General features: G+C 28.9%; 1 protein-coding gene and 3 long non-coding RNA genes across 4 annotated transcripts; 1 reads left to right on the forward strand and 3 right to left on the reverse strand.

The window, feature by feature from the left end:
- Positions 1-216: 216 nt before the first annotated feature.
- Positions 217-9,802, reverse strand: LOC103573703 (peptidyl-prolyl cis-trans isomerase Fkbp12). The gene is made up of 4 exons (XM_053742203.1): positions 9,540-9,802; positions 1,019-1,066; positions 488-672; positions 217-392 (listed from the first exon to the last, which is right to left on the reverse strand). Exons 1-4 carry the CDS (start codon positions 9,574-9,576, stop codon positions 333-335), a joined length of 330 nt encoding a protein of 109 aa, XP_053598178.1. The 5' UTR covers positions 9,577-9,802; the 3' UTR covers positions 217-332.
- A 3,628-nt stretch (positions 9,803-13,430) lies between these two features.
- On the reverse strand, positions 13,431-14,050 carry LOC103571889 (uncharacterized). Its single transcript, XR_001345076.2, has 3 exons — positions 13,753-14,050; positions 13,595-13,663; positions 13,431-13,493 (listed from the first exon to the last, which is right to left on the reverse strand). It is a non-coding gene; the product is annotated as an uncharacterized LOC103571889 (long non-coding RNA).
- Positions 14,051-16,030: 1,980 nt separating this feature from the next.
- On the reverse strand, positions 16,031-18,958 carry LOC106693770 (uncharacterized). Its single transcript, XR_008403395.1, has 4 exons — positions 18,856-18,958; positions 18,465-18,581; positions 17,699-18,236; positions 16,031-17,625 (listed from the first exon to the last, which is right to left on the reverse strand). It is a non-coding gene; the product is annotated as an uncharacterized LOC106693770 (long non-coding RNA).
- Positions 18,959-19,718: 760 nt separating this feature from the next.
- Positions 19,719-20,917, forward strand: LOC128667856 (uncharacterized). Its single transcript, XR_008403773.1, has 2 exons — positions 19,719-19,947; positions 20,499-20,917. It is a non-coding gene; the product is annotated as an uncharacterized LOC128667856 (long non-coding RNA).
- Positions 20,918-21,305: the final 388 nt, after the last annotated feature.

Here is a 21,305-nt window from a genome sequence, read left to right on the forward strand (position 1 = left end):
AATATAAATATTTAAATAATAATAAATTACAATAAATAAATGCGCTTGATTTGAGCTAGGAGGTGTTGTTAAATTCACGGCGAGATGGAAAAGCGCGCGCAGCGATTCACGTTTAAATCGCTATGTGACAAATTAATTAATTAATTAGCTTACCACCAAATCAAAAATTGTTATTATTATTAATGAGTTTAAAGGTCAAAGAATGTACAAGATTTATTTAAGGTGCAGTAAATTTATTAATAAATAACATTGAAAGCATTAATTCATCATTTATTATTCTTGATCAGTCAAATTGTTGAGTTTTGTTGATTAAGTATTAACTTTACTGTACTTCAAGGTTGAACTTTGATTAATTCTACGTCGAAAATTAGAGTTGCATTTGGTGGTATATTGTATCGTTGTCAAGGAATATTTAATTTATAAAAATAATAATATCAGTACGACTAAGCTAAGGAAATACTTAAAATCAGTGTACCAAAGGATATATTCCAGGATGGCCTTGACTGCCATATGCAAAGTCCGGTGAACATGTAAGTCTTGCACGCTCCCCTACTGACATCTGAGCTACTCCTTGATCCCAGCCTTTGATTACTTCACCTTTTCCAATTTTGAATTTGAATGGCATCCCGTGGTCACGACTAGAGTCGAATTTTTGGCCATTTGTGAATGTACCTAACAATATCAATAGTGTTAGTACATCTCAAATAACCTATGGTGGAGCAAGATTCTGGTGCCAGTGTCTTTAGAAAAACCCCTGGTCACTAGTGTCTTTTTCTACATATGGGTCTTGCGCCAAGTTATGTAGCAAGGAATTGTCATCAAGACTTGTGCATGACTTGCTCAAGGCATTGTAGACAAGAATATTGAATATATCTTAGATGCGGTGCAATTGAAAAGTTTCTGGCGCATTTCTTGCACCATTAACTTACGGCAGGTAGTTACGCATGGCTCAAGATCTGCTCAAGGTTCAAGGTCAATTTTGAAAGTGTTTGTTTTTTATTTAATATATGTTATATACCTGTATAATGAACCACAACAACTTGTCCTGTTTTTGGATATGTTTGACCTGTTACGAAAAAATATTGAATCAATTAACTTTTAAAATATTAATTGTCATAAAACAAAATATATTGCTTATTAAAACAGCATTATTTCATTGAGTGTCAATAAATGAAATTACTATTACAATACATTTTTTATGTAATGGATCGTTACGACTCTTTTGATAAGAATATAGTCAAGAGAAGGTAACACAAGATAACAAATATCGTCCACAATGCTGCTAAAATAATGCAAATTCAATTTTTTATAAAATATTATGAAATTTGAAAAAGTTTGAATTTAGGGCGAAAAATGATTACATAAATTTTTCCAAAATTTTTTTAATATATATTTTGTAAATTATTTATCAGTCTGATAGCATATTACTGGTTCTCGTTATAACAGAGGCGGGTAGTTTTTACGTATGACTGAGTACAATTTAACATCGTAACCTTTCCTGTGCTGGGTAAGAACTGTTATTTTCAGTCACATATCTAACTACTGTTGACAAAATTAGTTGACACTGATTAGATAACATGAATCCCTGATTAAAAGAAACGATTTGAAATATTAAATGTTCATAAGGAAGGCGATTCAAAAGTTTTCAAAAGCATTAAAAAATATGTAAAATTTTTTTTTTTCTAATCGTTTCAAATCGTTTCTTCTAATAAGGAATAAGTATCAAAAGTTAAAAATTCTTACACGGAAAATAATGGGGCTGCTGTCCAGTGGTTACAACAAAACTTTTTTGTGACTGTACCAAGAGTTTCTAATCAACTCAAAGCAAAAAGAACTCTAGTATAAAATCAATTTCTATGAAAAAATAATTTTAATTTTTATCGAATGTAAGTCTTGGTAAAAAAAATATTAAAAAACCATTAAAAAAATGTAAAAAACTATCCGTTTAAATTAAATTAAATGTTTTAGTATGTTTATTGGTTACTTGCATTGTCGGTTAAAATAACTTTTTAAAAATATAAGATATTTGATGAAATATCAACAATTATTGTACCTCCTAAAACTATATTTAAAATTAGATGATGAAAATAATTTTTCCACCACTAGAATATCATTTTTTCCGATCTCTATTAATTAATTTCAGCTAAGGTAAATGTCCGAATACCGGAACAAGACCCGATACCGGAACGATTTGATAATCATTATATTATAGTTCAACTCGTACGCGATGAAACTAAATAAAACTTTCTTTATTTGAAACCTTAATCTTTAAGTTAAAAAATAAGATATAAAATAGGTTTTAGAAAATATTTAAAATATGAAAAAAAAAAATGTTAATTAGAGCATTAGTCTCAGATTCATAACTTTTTCATGTCTCTTAATGGTTTTGCTAAGAAATCAGTCAATGGTCTTAAGCTTATAGAAAATGCATAGAATTACTTTTCAATAATCTTTTTTTTGTATATGCATCTTGAATGACATAAAATTCAAGAAAACATATTAAAAATGTGAAAAAAATAGTATTATTATATTAATTTGACTGTTCGTCTATTGGTACACCAAAATGAACCCGTGCCCAGTACCGGAACAGCCAATCATATTAATGTTATTGATAGACATTAACGGTGAGTTTTATTGACTGGCTAAATCAAGTACAATATTAATTATTACTGGAGCCCTAATATTTAATGCAGTATTTAGATTGTTATAAAAAATAGATTAAGTATAGATAAACCCTAATTTAAATCATAAAAAATAAATTTTTGTTTTTATTTTTTTTTTTTTAATCATTTTTCTAGTATAACCTCAAATGATTTATTTTGTTTCTATTCTTTAGCTCAAAATATTTATTTTCATTGAATATTCAATCATTTTAAAATTTTAAATACATTTTACATTATGGGTGTGATATAGCAGATATCAGACAAATTTAAAATTGTTAATAAATCGAGTAAATAATTAATAATATAAAATTCACAAAAATGCAAATTCAAAAAATTTTGAAATTAATAGTGCTTTTTTTGTAAATACTATTTTTTTAATTATTCATCTTATTTATTTATAATTTTAAAGTTTTCTGATGTCTGCTACATTCATACTCGTTTAACATTAATATTATTTAATAATTATTAATATTTTCATCATGAATAAATGCAAAAAATAACTTATTTTATTTACTGTTCCGGTATTAGGACAACCGAATTTCCGTATTGGGACAAGGCTATTTCAGCGTTCCGGTACTGGGTCTTTTGGGTGTCATAGAAAAATTTTTTTTTTTTATATTAAATTTAAGAAAAATGAAATAATTTGATTATTTTTGAATTGGTAAATGTCTATTCTATATGATGTAATAAATTATTTTGGTTTATAATTTATTTGAATATTTTTAAAACGATAAAAATCAGTCATATACCCTTCGTCGTTCCGGTATTGGAACATTTACCTTATTTATGAAAAGATTTCGATTAACAAGAAATATTAAAATTTACTTACACGATAATTTATTGGTGTCAATAAAAATTAAGTTTTCGGCCCTAATAGCCCCCATTCTACTACTTTATTTAATCCGCAATCATATCATAGAGCGCATTCACGGTGGTCTTGTTTTTACAAATTGACAGTCTAGTAGCTATCATAAGACCGCTTCCTATTGCCGCAACATTTTTTTTCCGTGTAATTTAAAACATCCACAGTTGAAAAATTTGTATTAAATTTAACACAAATCGCATGCCCCAAACGGTCCACTCAATTTTTTGTGTTAATTTAAAACATTAGACTTGTGTTAAACAATAATACAAGCTTAGTGTTGAATAGATTAACACAAAAATTTTGTAAATTTAACAATTTTTTTTGTGTAAGCCCAACAAACTTGTTGTGTTAAATTTAACATCAAAAGTATGTTAAATCTACATTTTTTTAAATATACTTTTAACAAACTAGGGTAATTAGTCCAGCCTGTGACCACCTAGCAGTGAATGACCGGTATACAGAAGAATAATTATAATAATTTTAAAATTAAATTAAAGGTTATTATTTACTTGTAAATGTAATCTTACATGTCTTTATTATTATTAAATCACAACAAATTAAAGTGATTTATAAAATTATCATTAAAAATAATTGAAATTATATAGAGGATTAAAGAGTCATTAAAGAAATATTGAATTTGAACATAAACGTTTGAAAAAAATCATTTTTAAGAACTATGTGTTTCAATAGTAGTAAATGATTTTTTTATGAAACAGTAAATTTATAATCATTTATATGAGTAAATTAATTATTAAAACTGACTTTAGGTACGTGAAATCAAAATAAATATTTTGTTTTTATTAATTTTATGTTGGTCATTCACTGATGTACTTTATTACTGTACTAAGCCAGTAAATGACCGTCAAGTCATTTATTGGTAAGTCCGAAATTTGTCAAGCCCAGTGAATGGCCGTGGGTTTGTCTTTATTCGTTATTAGATTTTATTCAATAAAAGCGGCTTTTGAATTTAGGTTAACTTTTTGTTTCATATTTTTTAAAAATAAAAAAAAAAAATTTCAAAATCGGCTCATGTCCACCGAAAATATAATCTTGCACCCTGTTTTCGTGCGCATCGACTAGACTATTCAGGATTAAAAAGTATTTGATATATAATTAAAAATTTCTAATACTGGCCTAATCATTTCATATCATAACCGGCGACAAAAGCTCAAATATTATTTCAGGATTAAAAAGTATTCAGAACGATCAACAACTTTTAATACTTGCCGAATCATTCCATATCATAACCGGTGGCAGAAATTCAAGTATGATTTCAGGGTTAAAAATTGTTCGGAATGAGTACAAATTTTATATTCGGACGCTTTACAACAGTAAGAATGATTTGATATAATTAAACGTGAAATTTTAAAAATGATTTACATCATTTCGAAGGATTAAAAATGATTAAAAAATCAATCCTTCTTAATACTATTAAATGATTTTGTTTAATAAGGGTACTGAGTGTTAAAAAAAAAGGCCATTCGGCAGCCGAAATGGAAGTAGATTTTTCATTATTTATTTAATTATTTAAATCTGTGAGGTAGGCGGTGACGTTTAAAGATTCATCTAAAGCTTATAAGATCAATTATATTTATGCTTGTCAATTTTTAAAAAATACTTTATGTATACTTTAATGTTGAGATTTTAAAAGTGTTACACGGCAGTAATCAGAATTGAAACAGTTACATGAATTTATTAAAAAGTGGAAGAACGAATGCAACAGCGAAATTTCAATAAATAAATAGGTAATTTTCATTGAATATAAAAAAATAGTATTGAAATATGAAGCTCATTAGATAAGCTACATAAAAATATTAACAAGATTCAACACTTACGTATTACTTGAAAGTTATTAAATGAGAAAATAAAAAAAATGTTTTTTCTATTTTTCTAAAAATTTTGAAATTCATCAAAGTATTGAAAAAAAATTATCTAAAGAGTAAGCAACATAGCTTAAATTAAGGCTAATCGAATGAACATAAAGATTCAATCACCAAAAATAGATTATCTCTTTAGGATCAAAAGTTATTTAAAGATAAATCAAGAAAAGTTGAATTTTTTGAAATATTAAAAAATCTTTAAATGACTATAACTTTTCGGCCGATTTAGCTCATCTTCGAACTGAACCGAGCTCTTTAGGTAAAGAGTATGCAAAAAAAATTTCATTAAGATCGGTACAGAATTGTGGACGCTATCGTGGGAAAACCGCGCGTTATATCGTATATATATATATATATATATATATATTGTAACGGGTTTTCACCACCGGGGATCTACCGGAGTGAAGTCCGAGTACACTTATTATTTGGCCACCTCGTCAAAATTTTACAGATGGGCGCCAGGTGATTTCATAATCACCAAATAAATAATTAATAAAAAAAAATGTCGGCTCAGGGTGGCGGATCGGGAAAAGGTCAGGCACTTAAGATTATGATAAATGATTGATCAGAATTAACACGAAATTTAGTCGTATATTAAATAAACAAAATAATTGATCGGTTTACACATATAATCGGTTACAAAAAAATACTAAATGCCGGGTTCGGCTTGACTCGATATAAACAAAATTAAAAAAAAATGTAGTTGATTGAAACCAGTCAGTTCATTGCTCAAAAAAAAATAACAGTCAGTTGTCGAAATAGAAATACACTTATTTGATTTCACAAACACACACACGACGTAGTTCTTAACGAAATACTCGACCGGTGACGTCAGAGTATTCTTACACGGCGAGGCACCAAGACGGCCGATGCGAATGAGAAACAGATAATCCGTAATTCTCAGAATTGTTCGATGAAATAAAATACAATATAAAGAAATATTCTATTTCGGTAACGCGTTGAAATTGCACTATCATATAATTATTATACGTAATTAATTATTAAATTAATTATTAATTACACACAACGCGTTTCACTTGTTCATTAAACACAATCAGTCGGTCGTACACTGTATTTAGTTCTCGTGCCGAGGCTTCGGCTTGTTCACAAAATAGTCGGATTATTACACTCGTAATTATTATTCCTCGCGATATAATTGTTCTCCCGTAAATCAAGATTGTTCTTTTTCGTCGTAAATCGAATTGATCAAAAACGTGGCCGTTCAGTTCGAAGTCTATCCCGGATCTCTCCTCACCATCCATGCGTTGGATCGTTTTCTCGGTCGAAGTCGACATTTTTTATTCTAGGTGTCACTAATAATTACTTATTCGGTAATTATTGATGATTTTGAATAAATTCAAACCACGAGTCAATGCCGAATTTTTCATCATGTTACAATATATATATATATACATATAAACTTTTTCACCAATAGTATTTTTGGAACCTACTTGATTCAAATAGATAGAAAATGTTAAAATTTTTGTAAAGTTGCGTCATGAGGACAAATGTAACAGTTAGATTTTTATAAAATCTACTAAAAATAAGACTGTAGAAGAATAAGATTCAATTTATAAAATCAAAGAGTTTTTCGCTAATTTTATCATTTTATTTATTCAACATTTTTTTGTTCTTTGAATTTCAAAAATTGTATATCTTTAACCAATTCAAAGATTAGTAATACTAATTTAAAAGTGTTAAATAATCAAATTAGTAATTTACGTTAATCAAAATTTGTTAACTATATAAATATATGATAGTTAGACAAGCGTACTTTAATAAGTATTATATTATTTAATACAATTGAAATTGTTAATGTGATATTAATGTAGCTTAAGAGTATTTTTCCGCATTCAAAATGATTATTTTTATAAAAACACATCAGCTATTTTCATCCATTGGTACTATGATTGTAAGGATTCGTTGAATGAAATAACAAAATTTTAACAAAATACTAAAATTGATATTTTTTCCTACTTAAAATAATTAATTTATCGGTCGGATACAATAAAATTTCTAGGAAAATTAACTTCAAGTCAGAACTGAATTCGTCGGTCATTTACTGGATTATGCTCGGGCATTCAATGGGCGAAAGCAATTATTCACTGGGTCTTTACATTCTACGCTGATTATATGTAATTTTATAAAAACTATGATGAGATAAATAAATAATCACGATGAATATCAAAAGATAAATGATGTCGCAATGCAATTATAATAGTTTGACTAAGTTTCAAAGTTAATTATTCTTTTAATTAGTCAAAATATCTGCCATTACAACAAATTAGTCATTCATTGGGCAGTTTACCCTACCACGTGTCAAATGAACTCAAGTATTTGGTTAAAAATTCAACGCAAATAATTAATTATTTTGACTTAAATTGAATGTAACAAACATCTAGCATTGAGTTTAACTCAATGACGATGTTAAAGTTACATTGTAACAGTGTTGAAGAATGAAAAGTTGACTTACAAAATTTAAATATTAATATAACATCAATCAATTCTTAAAATGTTATTATAGAAATTCTATAAATTGTACTTCCTTAAAATAATAATAATAATAATAATAATAATAATAATAATAATAATAATAATAATAATAATAATAATAATAATAATAATAATAATAACAATAGTAGTGGTCATGATGATGAAATAACGATATAACCAATATTTTTAGAAAATCAAGTAATCATTGATTCAAAATTATAAAGTTTTACATAAAATAATCTGTTATTACGACATTGGTTCCTTTAAACTCATATATTTAACTTTGAAATATGGCAGATTATATTGTTTCCGTAAACTTCCTATATTTGAAAAAAATTGAACAATTTCAATAATAATTATCTTACTCATTTTTCACAAAATATTCTTTAAAATATAAATTTAAAAAAGTCACGAACAATAATTCACTAGAATACTAAATGATAAACTTTCAAGCAATATGATGATTCTATAGATTATGTTGGATGATTATAATTAATTCAATCATTATAAGGCTATTATGTGACATAAAAATTGAATAATTTAAATAAATCAATTTATATTTACTTGACACAGTAGAGAAAATCTTTTTTATTCTAGAATTCACAGTCACGTATTGAATAATTCAAAACTATTCGATTTATAAGTAAATTTTTGTTGCACTTCTGGATAAAAGCACGCGAGAAGAGTGAGCGTCCTCTGACAAACAAACAAACTTTGTGTTGATGTTACTCTTTCAGTGTATTATGGAATTTGATTAACACAATGTTTGTATTAGTATCTACACAAATGAGATGTTGTCATTTTTGCGTTAAGCTAACAAAAATAATATGTAATAAATCCTCGCCTCACACCATATAAATTATCGGAATTTAGTTAACGGTTATTTTGAGTTAAATTTGAGTTAACACAAAAAATGTGTTGTATTGATTACTCATAAATTTATTAACACAAAAAACTTGTTAACCTCAGATAACACATTCAACTCTAGTTGAATTCACACTCGACGGTATCAAATAATTAACACAAAATATTCAACCATTGAATTTTTAAACACAAGAACACTACATTTTCAACTGTGTACTTGCAACTTATATTCTATATTTTGTTAAAAATAGAATTACTTCAGGTTGACTTTTGTTCCTCAGTATCAAATTTGGTTTTTAAATCTAAACTAATACAAAATATTTGGCGTATAATTATGATACTAAAGTTAGCCGACTTCTAATAATTTTTTGTTTTTTTTTTTTTTTTATGACGAAAAATTATTAAAAAAAAGAAATGTTTAAAAAAATTGCACCTATAGCTTTTTTGAATTCCTACATAGACATTTTTTTAGATTTGTTTTTTCTTGTAATGAATTTATTGACAAAAATCCAAAAATTGTTAATTGTCTTCTAACTTGAGAATCATGTATAATTTTCATACGTTTTTCAAATTATACGACACAGTACTAAAATTATACATAAACTTCAAGTACGATTGGATTAATCCAAGCAAATAGGTAATGGCGTTTCCAAAAAATGTCGATTTTTCCGACAAAAAGATACAAATACGGATAGGTTAATAGTTCATAGTCGAATATAATCATACATTAGCCTCTTAACTTGAAAATATTAAAAATTTTATAAAATTAATTACCATCTCCAGGGGATATCACTTCAACATTCACACCCATGATTAAAGACTCAGTGATTAACGATTAATAGATGAAATGATTGCAATTGGAATTTTCAAATGCCTTTCTAATGATCAAACAAGAGTGCTCAGACTCGATTCCGTACTTTCCCTTGACTTCAGGTTTGCAAACATCAATTTGTCGGTTACGCATGCAAATACTACTCAAACATAGTTTTGTATACACGTATATGCATGCTCATACCCTGATAACCAGACATTGCTCTGCAAGTGTTGCAGTGCAATATTTACGGCTAACTTAACGAGAAAGTTTCTGGCAAACCTTGGCTGGATAATATTTTCCTTTAACTTGACTTCAGAATACGGCAGTAGCTTGAATGTAACTTGCCAGAAAAATTTGCCGTCAATTTGAAGTAAAACTTTCAATCAACTTAACGTCATTGTCTGACGTTAATACTTTTCGTCAAATTGAATAGAAAGTTGTAGACAATTTACTGTCAACTTAAAGGTAACTGCTTGCTCTCCAACACTTTTCTTTAAGTTACCTTTAATATACGGCAGTAGCTTGTAGTTAACTTATGGTTAAGGTGGCTATCAGGGATAAGTAAGTTAAAAAGTTTCGAGCATCTTGAATGGCGCTGTCGATATGAAGTTAGCCGACGTCTAATAATCCCTGATAGTCAAGTTGGTGAGAAACAGACGAGAAACTTGCAGCCGCAACTAGACACCAAGTTGGCCGCCAACAGGTGGTACCTCAAAAGTTGAAAGACATTTTCTGAGGAAGTTGGCGGTAACTTGTAGCCATAAGTTACAAAAGCTAAAGTTACCGACAACTTGTTCGTCAAGTTGGTTGGAAACTAATGAATACCAACCCTGATAGCCAAGTTGGCGAGAAACTGACGAGAAACTTGCAGCCGCAACTGGAACCAAGTTGATCGCCAACAGTTGGTACCTCCAATAGTTGATGGACATTTTCTGAGAAAGTTGGTGGCAAAAGTTGCTTGCAAAAGTTGGTGATCATAAGTTTACGGTAAGTTTACTTTCAATTTCCTCAGAAACTTGCATTCCAGTTGCGGCTCCATACTGCCGCCAACTTTCTGAGAAAGTTGGCGGTAACTTGTAGCCAAAAGTTGCAAAAGCTGAAGTTGTCGATAACTTGTCGTCAAGTTGGTCGAAAACTAATGAATGACCAACTTTTTCTCGATCAACTTGTGTTATCAGGGAACTTTTTCACGATCAACTCGTGCTATCAGAGAATTTTTGGATTTTTTTCAAAACTATAAATTACAGAAAAATGAAATATTTGAAAAAAAATTTCAACTATGGCTTTTTAAATTTTCTACATGAGCATATTTTCAGTTTTTCTTTTTTTTTTTAAATTGACTTTAAAAAAATTCGAAAATTGTCAATTGTTTGCTAACTTCAAGATTATGCTGTCAATATGCTTACATACGTTTTACATCTACAATTTCCCTGATGGCTAAGTTGGCCGCAAAATTTTGCATTTCCGTAAGTTGACGGCAACTTTCCGAGAAACTTGTCGACAACTTTCAGCTCGTGTAACTGTTGCCGCCAAGTTGCTCAGAAACTTGGTGACAGGTTGCGACAATAGCCCTGATAGCCAGGGTTTCTCGTCCAAAAGTTGGTATTCATTAGTTTGCGACCAACTTGACGACAAGCTGTCGACAACTTTAGCATTTGCAACTTTTGGTTACAAATTCCCGTCAACTTTTTAAGAAAGTTGATGCTAGTATGGAGCCACAACTGGAATGCAGGTTTCTGAGAAAATTGAAGGCAACTTTCCGTCAACTTATGGATTTCAAACTTTTGCCACCAACTTTCTCAGAAAGTGTTTATAAACTTCGGAAGTATCAATTTTTGCGGCCAACTTGATGTTTAGTTGCGGCTGTAAGTTTCACGCCAGTTTCTCGCCAACTTAGCTATCAGAAAGATTGTCACCAAGTTTCTGAGCAACTTGCCGCTCAGCATGAATGTCAAAAAGATATCTATTTGACATCCGAACGACAACCTCATTGATTTAGATAACTTTATGGTATCGATAAGATGACTTTCTGGCATTCATGCCGAGCGGGTTGTAGCCAACTTGTAGTCAACATCCCTACTAGCCACTTTAGCTTGAAATTGCGGGTAATTTGATGTTGAAATGACCTGAAATCTGCTGCCCGAATTTGCTGACAATTTTACAGAAAAAGTTCCCTGATAACACGAGTTGATCGTGAAAAAGTTGGTCATTCATTAGTTTCCGACCAACTTGACGACAAGTTATCGACAACTTCAGCTTTTGCAACTTTTGGCTACAAGTTACCGCCAACTTTCTCAGAAAGTTGGCGGCAGTATGGAGCCGCAACTGGAATGCAAGTTTCTGAGGAAATTGAAAGTAAACTTACCGTCAACTTATGATCACCAACTTTTGCAAGCAACTTTTGCCACCAACTTTCTCAGAAAGTGATAGTCAACTTTTTAGATTTACAACTTTTGCCACCAACTTTCTCAGAAAATGTCCATCAACTATTGGAGGTACCAACTGTTGGCGATCAACTTGGTTCCAGTTGCGGCTGCAAGTTTCTCGTCAGTTTCTCGCCAACTTGGCTATCAGGGTTGAAAATAAAAATTAGCAGTTACCCTGATAGCTACCCTAACCATAAGTTAACTACAAACTACTGCCGTCTATTAAAGGTAACTTAAAGGAAAGTGTTGGAGAGCAAGCAGTTAACTTTAAGTTGACAATAAATTGTCTGTAATTTGAATTTCAACTTGACCACAAGTGTCACTGTCAGACAATGATGTTAAGTTGATTGAATGTTTCACTTCAAATTGGCGGCAAGTTTTTCTGTCGTTACATTCAAGTTACTGCCGTATTCTGAAGCCAACTTAAAGTATTATTAAGCCAAGCTTGCCAGAAATTTTCTCTTTACGTTAGCCGAAAATGTTACACTGCAACACTTGTAGAGCAATGTCTGGTTATCAGGGTAACTTTTTACGATAAAAAAAAAGTCAGTAATGTTCTTTCTTACTATTTTAGAAGGCAAAAAAATTTATACATAAAAATGTCTACAACTTGCTGGTAATAAAATACAATCAGCGCCATGTATTCATACCGTACCTGGTTACAAGCGTACTTTTTACTTTTCTACTTCTAGTATTCTACCAACATACATCTCTCTTAAATATATTTCTATGCGAAAATATCAATATTAAATATATTTATGTTGCAAAATAATTCTATGTAAAATTATCTCTGTGTAAATTTATTCTATTAAATATAAACGTATGCTACAATAATTCGGCAGTATGACAACTTTACTCAGGATTTCTTTACTCGAGAGCCGTCTGTACTCAAAAGCAGTTCTTGAACCACCAGTTTTGTTTTAAAACTGTACTCAATTCTCTCTTTATTCAAGGACGACTTTACTCAATGACAATTGTACTCAATGGCTCAGCCAATAAGAGAGCTGGCGTCGGTAAGAAAGAAGTATGTAGGTCGGTCATTATCATATGGCGCTGAGTGAAGATTCTAAAATTATCTCAGTATTTAATTAAGATAATGAGATATAATTCAAATATTATATAAAAAATAATTTATTAACAACTTTTATACAATAAAAATACTAAATGTACGGATGTTTTAATAGTTCTATAATTATTATAAGTTTATAATTATAAATTGAGGTATATTTATGTCTTTAATTGAAAAAATTTGTTTAAAAAACATAAAATTTCTATACATTAATTTTGAAATTTACAGGTAAGTTGTTTTAACAGCTAATTTAATAAATAAAAATAAAACTGCAAGGAATTAATGGTTGTTAAAATTTATTATTCAATAAAAATAAATATCAAATGGAATACAAAATAACACATAATAGAGAGATTCTTAATGATCCTGCAAAATGAGGTTTAAATGTTCAATATTGCTAATATTTGGTAGCTGTTCACCTGCAAAAAAAGAAAAAAAAAGTAATAATTTCTATTAAAAATCTGGAAAGGTTCAAATATCTATAATTTTCAAACTGTCTACACGGAAGTTTTTGACTCACGTTGATTATCATTTAAAATTAAAAATATTGAATCATGAAGATCCCGATTCACTGCAGCGTGTAGGAATTCTTGTAACGTAGAATAGAGTATATTATGATTTTTAGTTAATATTAATTTTATTTCATCAATTGCTCATTAATTGGCTGAGTTGTTTTACCTTCCAGATCTTAAAGATGCTTGAAGATGCTGAATGCGGATGTCATGATGACGCTGAACTGATCGACGTTGACGATTGATATCAATTCCGGCATCTAACCGTCCCCACTGGATCTCCATATCTCTAATAATATTTTGTAATTGTGCTATAAAAAAATAAAAACAAATGATTTATATATAATTCATGACTAAATTAAAGTTTGAGGAGCTATAATTTAGAGGGGTACTTTTCTTCTTGTACTTATATTAATTTCCCGCTGAAAATATGGTAAATTGTCTAACATTCGAAAAGCTATTCTTTTCTATTACAACTACATTGTTTTTTTTTCTAAATTAATGTTTTTATTTTTTTTTTTTACTCATAATAAAATTTTAATGCGATTATAATAGTTTGAAATCATTGGATAGATTTAAAAAAAATGAAATTCCAGTATAGTTTTGAATCACGGTAGATGTTTTTTATTGTCAATATCTTTCGAACAAATCAATTGATTATAGTGTTTAAAGAGGCAGCTGGGGCAGTTTTCCAACCTCTTACACTAAAAAAATTTTAGAATTAATCAGTGAAACGATTTTGATTGCATTAAAAAAAAACACACGCACACACTTCATTAAAATTTTTCCGACAAGTTTCTTTTGAAAAAACAACCCGATTTCAATCGCTGAGGCCACATTTGACGCGGTTTATAGAGTTTCAGAGCTGATTAGATTTTTGGATCAATTTATAGAATAAATTAAAAGTTATCGAAAAAAAGAAAAAATATTATCAAAATTTTATTTTCAAGGTAGCTCGAAGCGTACTGTACCGTTCAAGCTGCGTTTTTAAAAATAGATTGTGGGAATTAATGTCATATTAAAAAATAATAAAATATTTACATACGATAACATATGCTCAGACATTATTAGTAAAATTAGTTAAAATAGCTTTTTAGGACGTCGAGACTTATTCAAAACTCGAAAATCGAACTGAAACCTTTTTTTTTTCAAAAATTTTCAATTTTCTTAGCGGGAAGTTGAAAAATATTTTGCCAACTAGCTGTTCTATTGTCAATAATATGTAGGTGTGTTAAGTTTATTATAGAAAAACCATAAATTATGGGAGCAGTTCCTTACAGGATAATTATAGGATCCATTCCCATTAACTATAGCAATGGTTTCCATAATAGTATGAGAACAATTCCCATAATATTATAGAAGTGGCTCCTATATCATCATTATGGGAATCGTTCCCATACTATTATGGGAATGATTCCCATAATTTTCTTTCCGTGTAGACAGTTTGAAAATTATAGATATTTGAACCTTTCCAGATTTTTAATAGAAATTATTATTTTTTTTTCTTTTTTTGCAGGTGAACAGCTACCAAATATTAGCAATATTGAACATTTAAACCTCATTTTGCAGGATCATTAAGAATCTCTCTATTATGTGTTATTTTGTATTCCATTTGATATTTATTTTTATTGAATAATAAATTTTAACAACCATTAATTCCTTGCAGTTTTATTTTTATTTATTAAATTAGCTGTTAAAACAACTTACCTGTAAATTTCAAAATTAATGTATAGAAATTTTATGTTTTTTAAACAAATTTTTTCAATTAAAGACATAAATATACCTCAATTTATAATTATAAACTTATAATAATTATAGAACTATTAAAACATCCGTACATTTAGTATTTTTATTGTATAAAAGTTGTTAATAAATTATTTTTTATATAATATTTGAATTATATCTCATTATCTTAATTAAATACTGAGATAATTTTAGAATCTTCACTCAGCGCCATATGATAATGACCGACCTACATACTTCTTTCTTACCGACGCCAGCTCTCTTATTGGCTGAGCCATTGAGTACAATTGTCATTGAGTAAAGTCGTCCTTGAATAAAGAGAGAATTGAGTACAGTTTTAAAACAAAACTGGTGGTTCAAGAACTGCTTTTGAGTACAGATGGCTCTCGAGTAAAGAAATCCTGAGTAAAGTTGTCATACTGCCAATAATTCATTTAATTAATTTTTCTATTTTAAAATTTTTCTATGTTGACCAAAGTCAGTTTCAACATTTCTCTATTGGAAAAAATAAACTAAGTTTTACGAATGATTTTGTATCTTACCACCAGTAATCGCGTGGCGCTACCATTAAATTCCATCAACAATACGATAATAATATTGAAAACAACAATGACTAGAAAATGACGTCAACGAGTACTACAGTGGTTGTACAGGGCCGGCAAAATATCAAAGGTTTTTTTTGCATTTATTTAGGTAATTAATTAAATTTGAATCCTGACTTTGTCAGTCATTTATTATAATTGAATATAATACAAATAAAATATTTATTCATTACGTCATTTTCTAGTCATTGTTGTTTTCAATATTATTATCGTATTGTTGATGGAATTTAATGGTAGCGCCACGCGATTACTGGTGGTAAGATACAAAATCATTCGTAAAACTTGGTTTATTTTTTTCAATAGAGAAATGTTGAAACTGACTTTGGTCAACATAGAAAATTTTTAAAATAGAAAAATTTTTTCATAGAGTTATTTTGTCATAGAGATATGCAGAATAGAGAAATATTAAGGAGAATTGTATAGTTATGGAGAAATTTCATAATATAAATATGTTAACACCTAATTCTATCATATTATAGTAAATTTTCTAGAGACTTAATTTTCATAGAGATATATAGTATCGAGATATTTTGGACATGAATTATTGTAGCATACGTTTATATTTAATAGAATAAATTTACACAGAGATAATTTTACATAGAATTATTTTGCAACATAAATATATTTAATATTGATATTTTCGCATAGAAATATATTTAAGAGACATGTATGTTGGTAGAATACTAAAAGTAGAAAAGTAAAAAGTACGCTTGTAACCAGGTACGGTATCAATACATGGCGCTGATTGTACTTCACAATTTTGCAAGTCAAATTAACAATAAATTGACATCAAATTTGCCTGAAAGTTGACAACTTTTTTCTAGCCAACTTTTGAAGTGAATTTGCATTCTAATCCGGGTAGCAAATTTACGTCAAATTGAATAGCAAGTTAGATACAGATTGTCGTAAAAACGGAAAAGTCCGAAGTTGACGGAAATTTGACGAAATATTCAAGTAAACTTTTGCTAAAACAAACTGTGCTATTTGGGCTGTTTTCAATAATGGATTTAATTTTGTGAGTCCAATCTTCCGTCGGAGAGTACGTTGTTTTTCAGGAAGTACTCGTTTAAATTAGTACGCGGGAACTCGTTTTGATGTTTGAGGTGACCCATCCTTTATCTTTCTCAAACTCAGAGAAATAGATGGAACTATTCTTGTTGCATTTATACAGTAAATAAGATCTTTTTTCGGAGGCAAAAATAATAATTTTTTAAAATACTAAAATTTAATTCCTCCGCTGGAATTTTATACAGCACCAATAACTCCTGATTTAAGATGTTTCAAATCTTGATCGGTCAATAAAATTAGATACAAAATCGTTTGTCATTACTCCATGGGAAGAAAATTACCAAAATTTTTAAGCTATTGCATAACTTCTATCGCGGGCCTTGAGCGCGGGGACCGAATCCTGAAATTCTGTAACGAAAAAACCTCACGCTCCCCACTCCGACGGGCACGGAAGTGTGGCTTGAAGGCCATGCATCGTCTAACGTCATTTCAGTTCGGCAGTCTTCGACACGGCGTTGTGAGCTCCCTTAAGTTGGCGGGGGGAATTCGATTTTTGGCAAATTTATATTTAATTATTTATGAAAAAAATTATAAATACTTAACTGAAAATTTGGAAAACTAAAGGCATTTTTTTTTAACTATTATTTTTTTGATGAAACATCTGGAAATTATTGACGGTCCGAACTCTAATATCATATGATTATTTAATAACGTATTTTATTCATGTTTTTCATTTAATAAATTATTCATTTCACTCACCAATTATTTATGTACATTTAATGGATTTTACTGCTCTTTCAAGAAAACGAGAATGAATATAGAATACATGACGAGGCTAAGCATCATTTCCTAAAGGTCGTCTCAAAAATAAAAGTATTTAATGGTAAGCAATTACCGATTTTGACAAATCATCATAAATAATGAAGACATGTTTGCCGTTGTCACAAAAAAAAAGTTCTGCCATGGCACATGGCAAAAAAGTGTAAGAAAAGAGCAGCATCAGACACGGTATCGAATACGATGATAGAATAGTTAATAGCAGTGCCGTCACTATTTTCACGATCCAAGTTACTGTAGATCTCATTTGACCGATAGCAATGTAGATACAGAACTTTTTCTTCTCCGCACCAGCATAATCGAAACGCTCTTAATTAATAATAGTCTCAATAGCCAAAAAACTCTTTCCGATCGGTCCATCATCAACGATCAACTTATATTATCTACTGTACCAATTATCACCAGTGACTCAGTGAGTCTACATCCCGGATTCCAGTTTGCATAGCCTCTCTAGTCAACTCTGTATAGAAAAAATAATCGATATAATAATATAATCATAAAATATAACTGTTACCCTGATCAACAAAAATAATTTGGAATGATTCAAAACAATTTGAATCGACTAATATATAGATATACACTCAACATCAAGCAAATCATTTTTCTTAATCAGGGTACTGATCAAAAAATTTTCAGAGTTCAAAAACTTATTGATAATAATACTAATAATTAATGGTAATATACTTACATATAAATGAAGGACAAATAATGTTGGAGATTAGATGAAAGAATCACATCCGATTGGTGAAACATTATAGAGTTGAGCTCCATTTTGATAAGTGGTATAAAAATATTGTTTTCAAAACTGAAAAATAAAAAAAATTTTAATATTTGGAAAAAAAAAAAAAAAAAAAAAAAAAAAAAAATTAGAAAAACATCTTTAATTATAAAATGATGTTTAATAATAAATATTAATTAAAATTTTCATCAAATTTCTTAGGCTAAGTTATTTTGAGTCTCAATGTAGACGCAAAATATAAATTTATAAAAATTGCGCAAATGAATAATTAATAACTTCAATTGTATAAGTCTACTCTAATATTAAATAAATAATTAATTATTAGTTTAATTTTACAAACCTGCTCCAATATTATATTTATTTATTATTGACTTCGATGATACTTGTAATTTAGTAATTGGTTTACCAACTATTTATGAGACCAACTGTGTAACACAAAAATACTAGTTGAACGGCAAGTTAAAATACTTGATAATAGGTGACACACCACGTAAGTTACAAAACAGAGCGGTAAATTATAAAAGAGTAAATGAAAATAACATTAAAATGTTTTCAGTATTTTTAATACATAATTAATATTGATAAAACAAAATAATTAGTCGAGTGTATTAAATATTAAATAAATAAAGATAATAATAATAATATTAAAAGTGGTTTTCTAAGATTCTTTGAGGACTCTTTCGTTTCATATTTTATTGTGGCTTATTGACATTTCTCTCCGATAAATACCTGGATACTCTTACGATGTGCTAGATGATCAACAGGATTTGATAATTACTTGATAAGATTACTAATTTAATTAAAACATAAATAATAATGAAAACAATAAAAAATTTTAAACCTAGAGCAGACACTTGCGCATGCGCACAACTACTATTAGATCAACGGGCATAATTAAAATTTTAATAATTAATTATAAATATAAAAACAAACAAACAAACGCTATTTTTGGTGGGGTATTAACAAACAAATCAAGATAAATGGAAAAAAAATTAAAAAAGATAGAAAATGAGTATAGTCACCGCTAACTTCAAATAAATTTTTAAAAATTTATTTAAAAAAAAATAAAGAACGAACAAATAATTATTTATAGCGAACATTGACGAACAATCGACGAACAAACGAATTGCTAAAAAAAATTTGCCAAAAATCGAATTCCCCCCGCCAACTTAAGGGAGCTGGCGTTGTGTGCGTGCGATTAGACGTATTGTACGACTCTACGAAACTCGCACGAATCGAGACGAGCTGCTCCGAAATCGGACGAATACATAAGCAGCTGTTTATGAGAAAGTATATAGGTAAATAGGTATTTATGTACAACAGTGAATAGCTGTGCTTGTAAAATTTGTGTATAAAGTGTTTTGAATATGAATGAACAAAGTGCATTTATTATTAATGAAGGAAATCACGAAAAAATAGTGAAAGAAAATGAGTGAGTACTCTATAAACATACATTTTATTATTATCACAAATGCAGTATTAATTTTGAATTGAAAATATAATGCTGCTATAAAGATAACCTCAATTTTTGATATTAAAATGAGCGATATTAAAAGTAGCCCTCTTTTATACACACAAACACACAGACGCGTATAGTTTAAATTCTCAATTTAGATTCTCAATATGTATATATATATATATATATATATATATATATATATATATACATATATATATATACATATATATATATATATATATAAATTCATTCTTCATTATGTATATAACAAAAACCATCAAACCAAGCACGTGTACTATTCAGTACCTTTGTTTTTGGTATATAGATAATGCACATGAATGCCGCGCAGAGAAAGTATATATGATATTATATCTATATAAATGTACATCGCGCGAAATTTGATAATCACTTCGTAATATTGTTATTTTTTTATAAATGAATAATTTTGTTTTGGTGTGTCATTACACTATTTATACCTAATTATTTATACCTATTATTTATACCTAGATATTTTCGTTTTATAGAGAAGAAAAGCGTAAAGAGCTAAAAAGAACAAAAAACTAATGCACGTCAAAGGGCATACTATCAGCGTCAGAAAGATTTGAAGAAAAATGAAGAAATAATAAAAACAGTACCAAAATCAAATGCTGAACGTCAAAGGAAATTTCGTCAACATAATGCAGAAAAATCTTACATGGATATGTAATTTGATTTAATAATAATATTTATAATGATCCACAAGAGTCCACAACAAAATATGGGACTATTATTGACGCGGTATTTTCTAGGTATTTAGAGGATATTAAGTCGCAAACTTATGTTTCTTATTTCAGTTATCATAAACCTATAGTTTCAATGATAAATATTCCTGAATAACCAACAGCTACTGTAAGATAATAAAACCCACATGTACTGTAAAATAATAAAAATATTTTAAACAATATTAACTTTTTATTTATTTAATAAAAGAAAAATTTGTTTTCTTATTGGTCACCACGCTCAAAAAGTGTAACTTGAATTAATATCAAAGGAAAATAAATACTGCATAAATAAAATAAATAAATAATTATAATTGCATAAGTTGATAAAAAATGCTATGCAATAGCTTTACCGCGGCAGTCCCCGAGTGCCACACTTCTTTTTTTTTTAATTTAAAATTTTTTGGACGATAACTTAAGGTGGAGATAAAAGTGGAAATTTGTACAATCTTCAAAAAAATTGAAGAGACCTTGAAAGACTCAGGGTAAAGCAACTTCGAACGAAAGGGCAATCAGCAAAATGACGTACGAAAAGAAGTAAAAGATACGGAATGTGAAGTAAAAGTGGAAAAA

Source organism: Microplitis demolitor, chromosome 1 (genome assembly GCF_026212275.2).
Source record: "Microplitis demolitor isolate Queensland-Clemson2020A chromosome 1, iyMicDemo2.1a, whole genome shotgun sequence".
Taxonomy (NCBI): Eukaryota; Metazoa; Arthropoda; class Insecta; order Hymenoptera; family Braconidae; genus Microplitis; species Microplitis demolitor.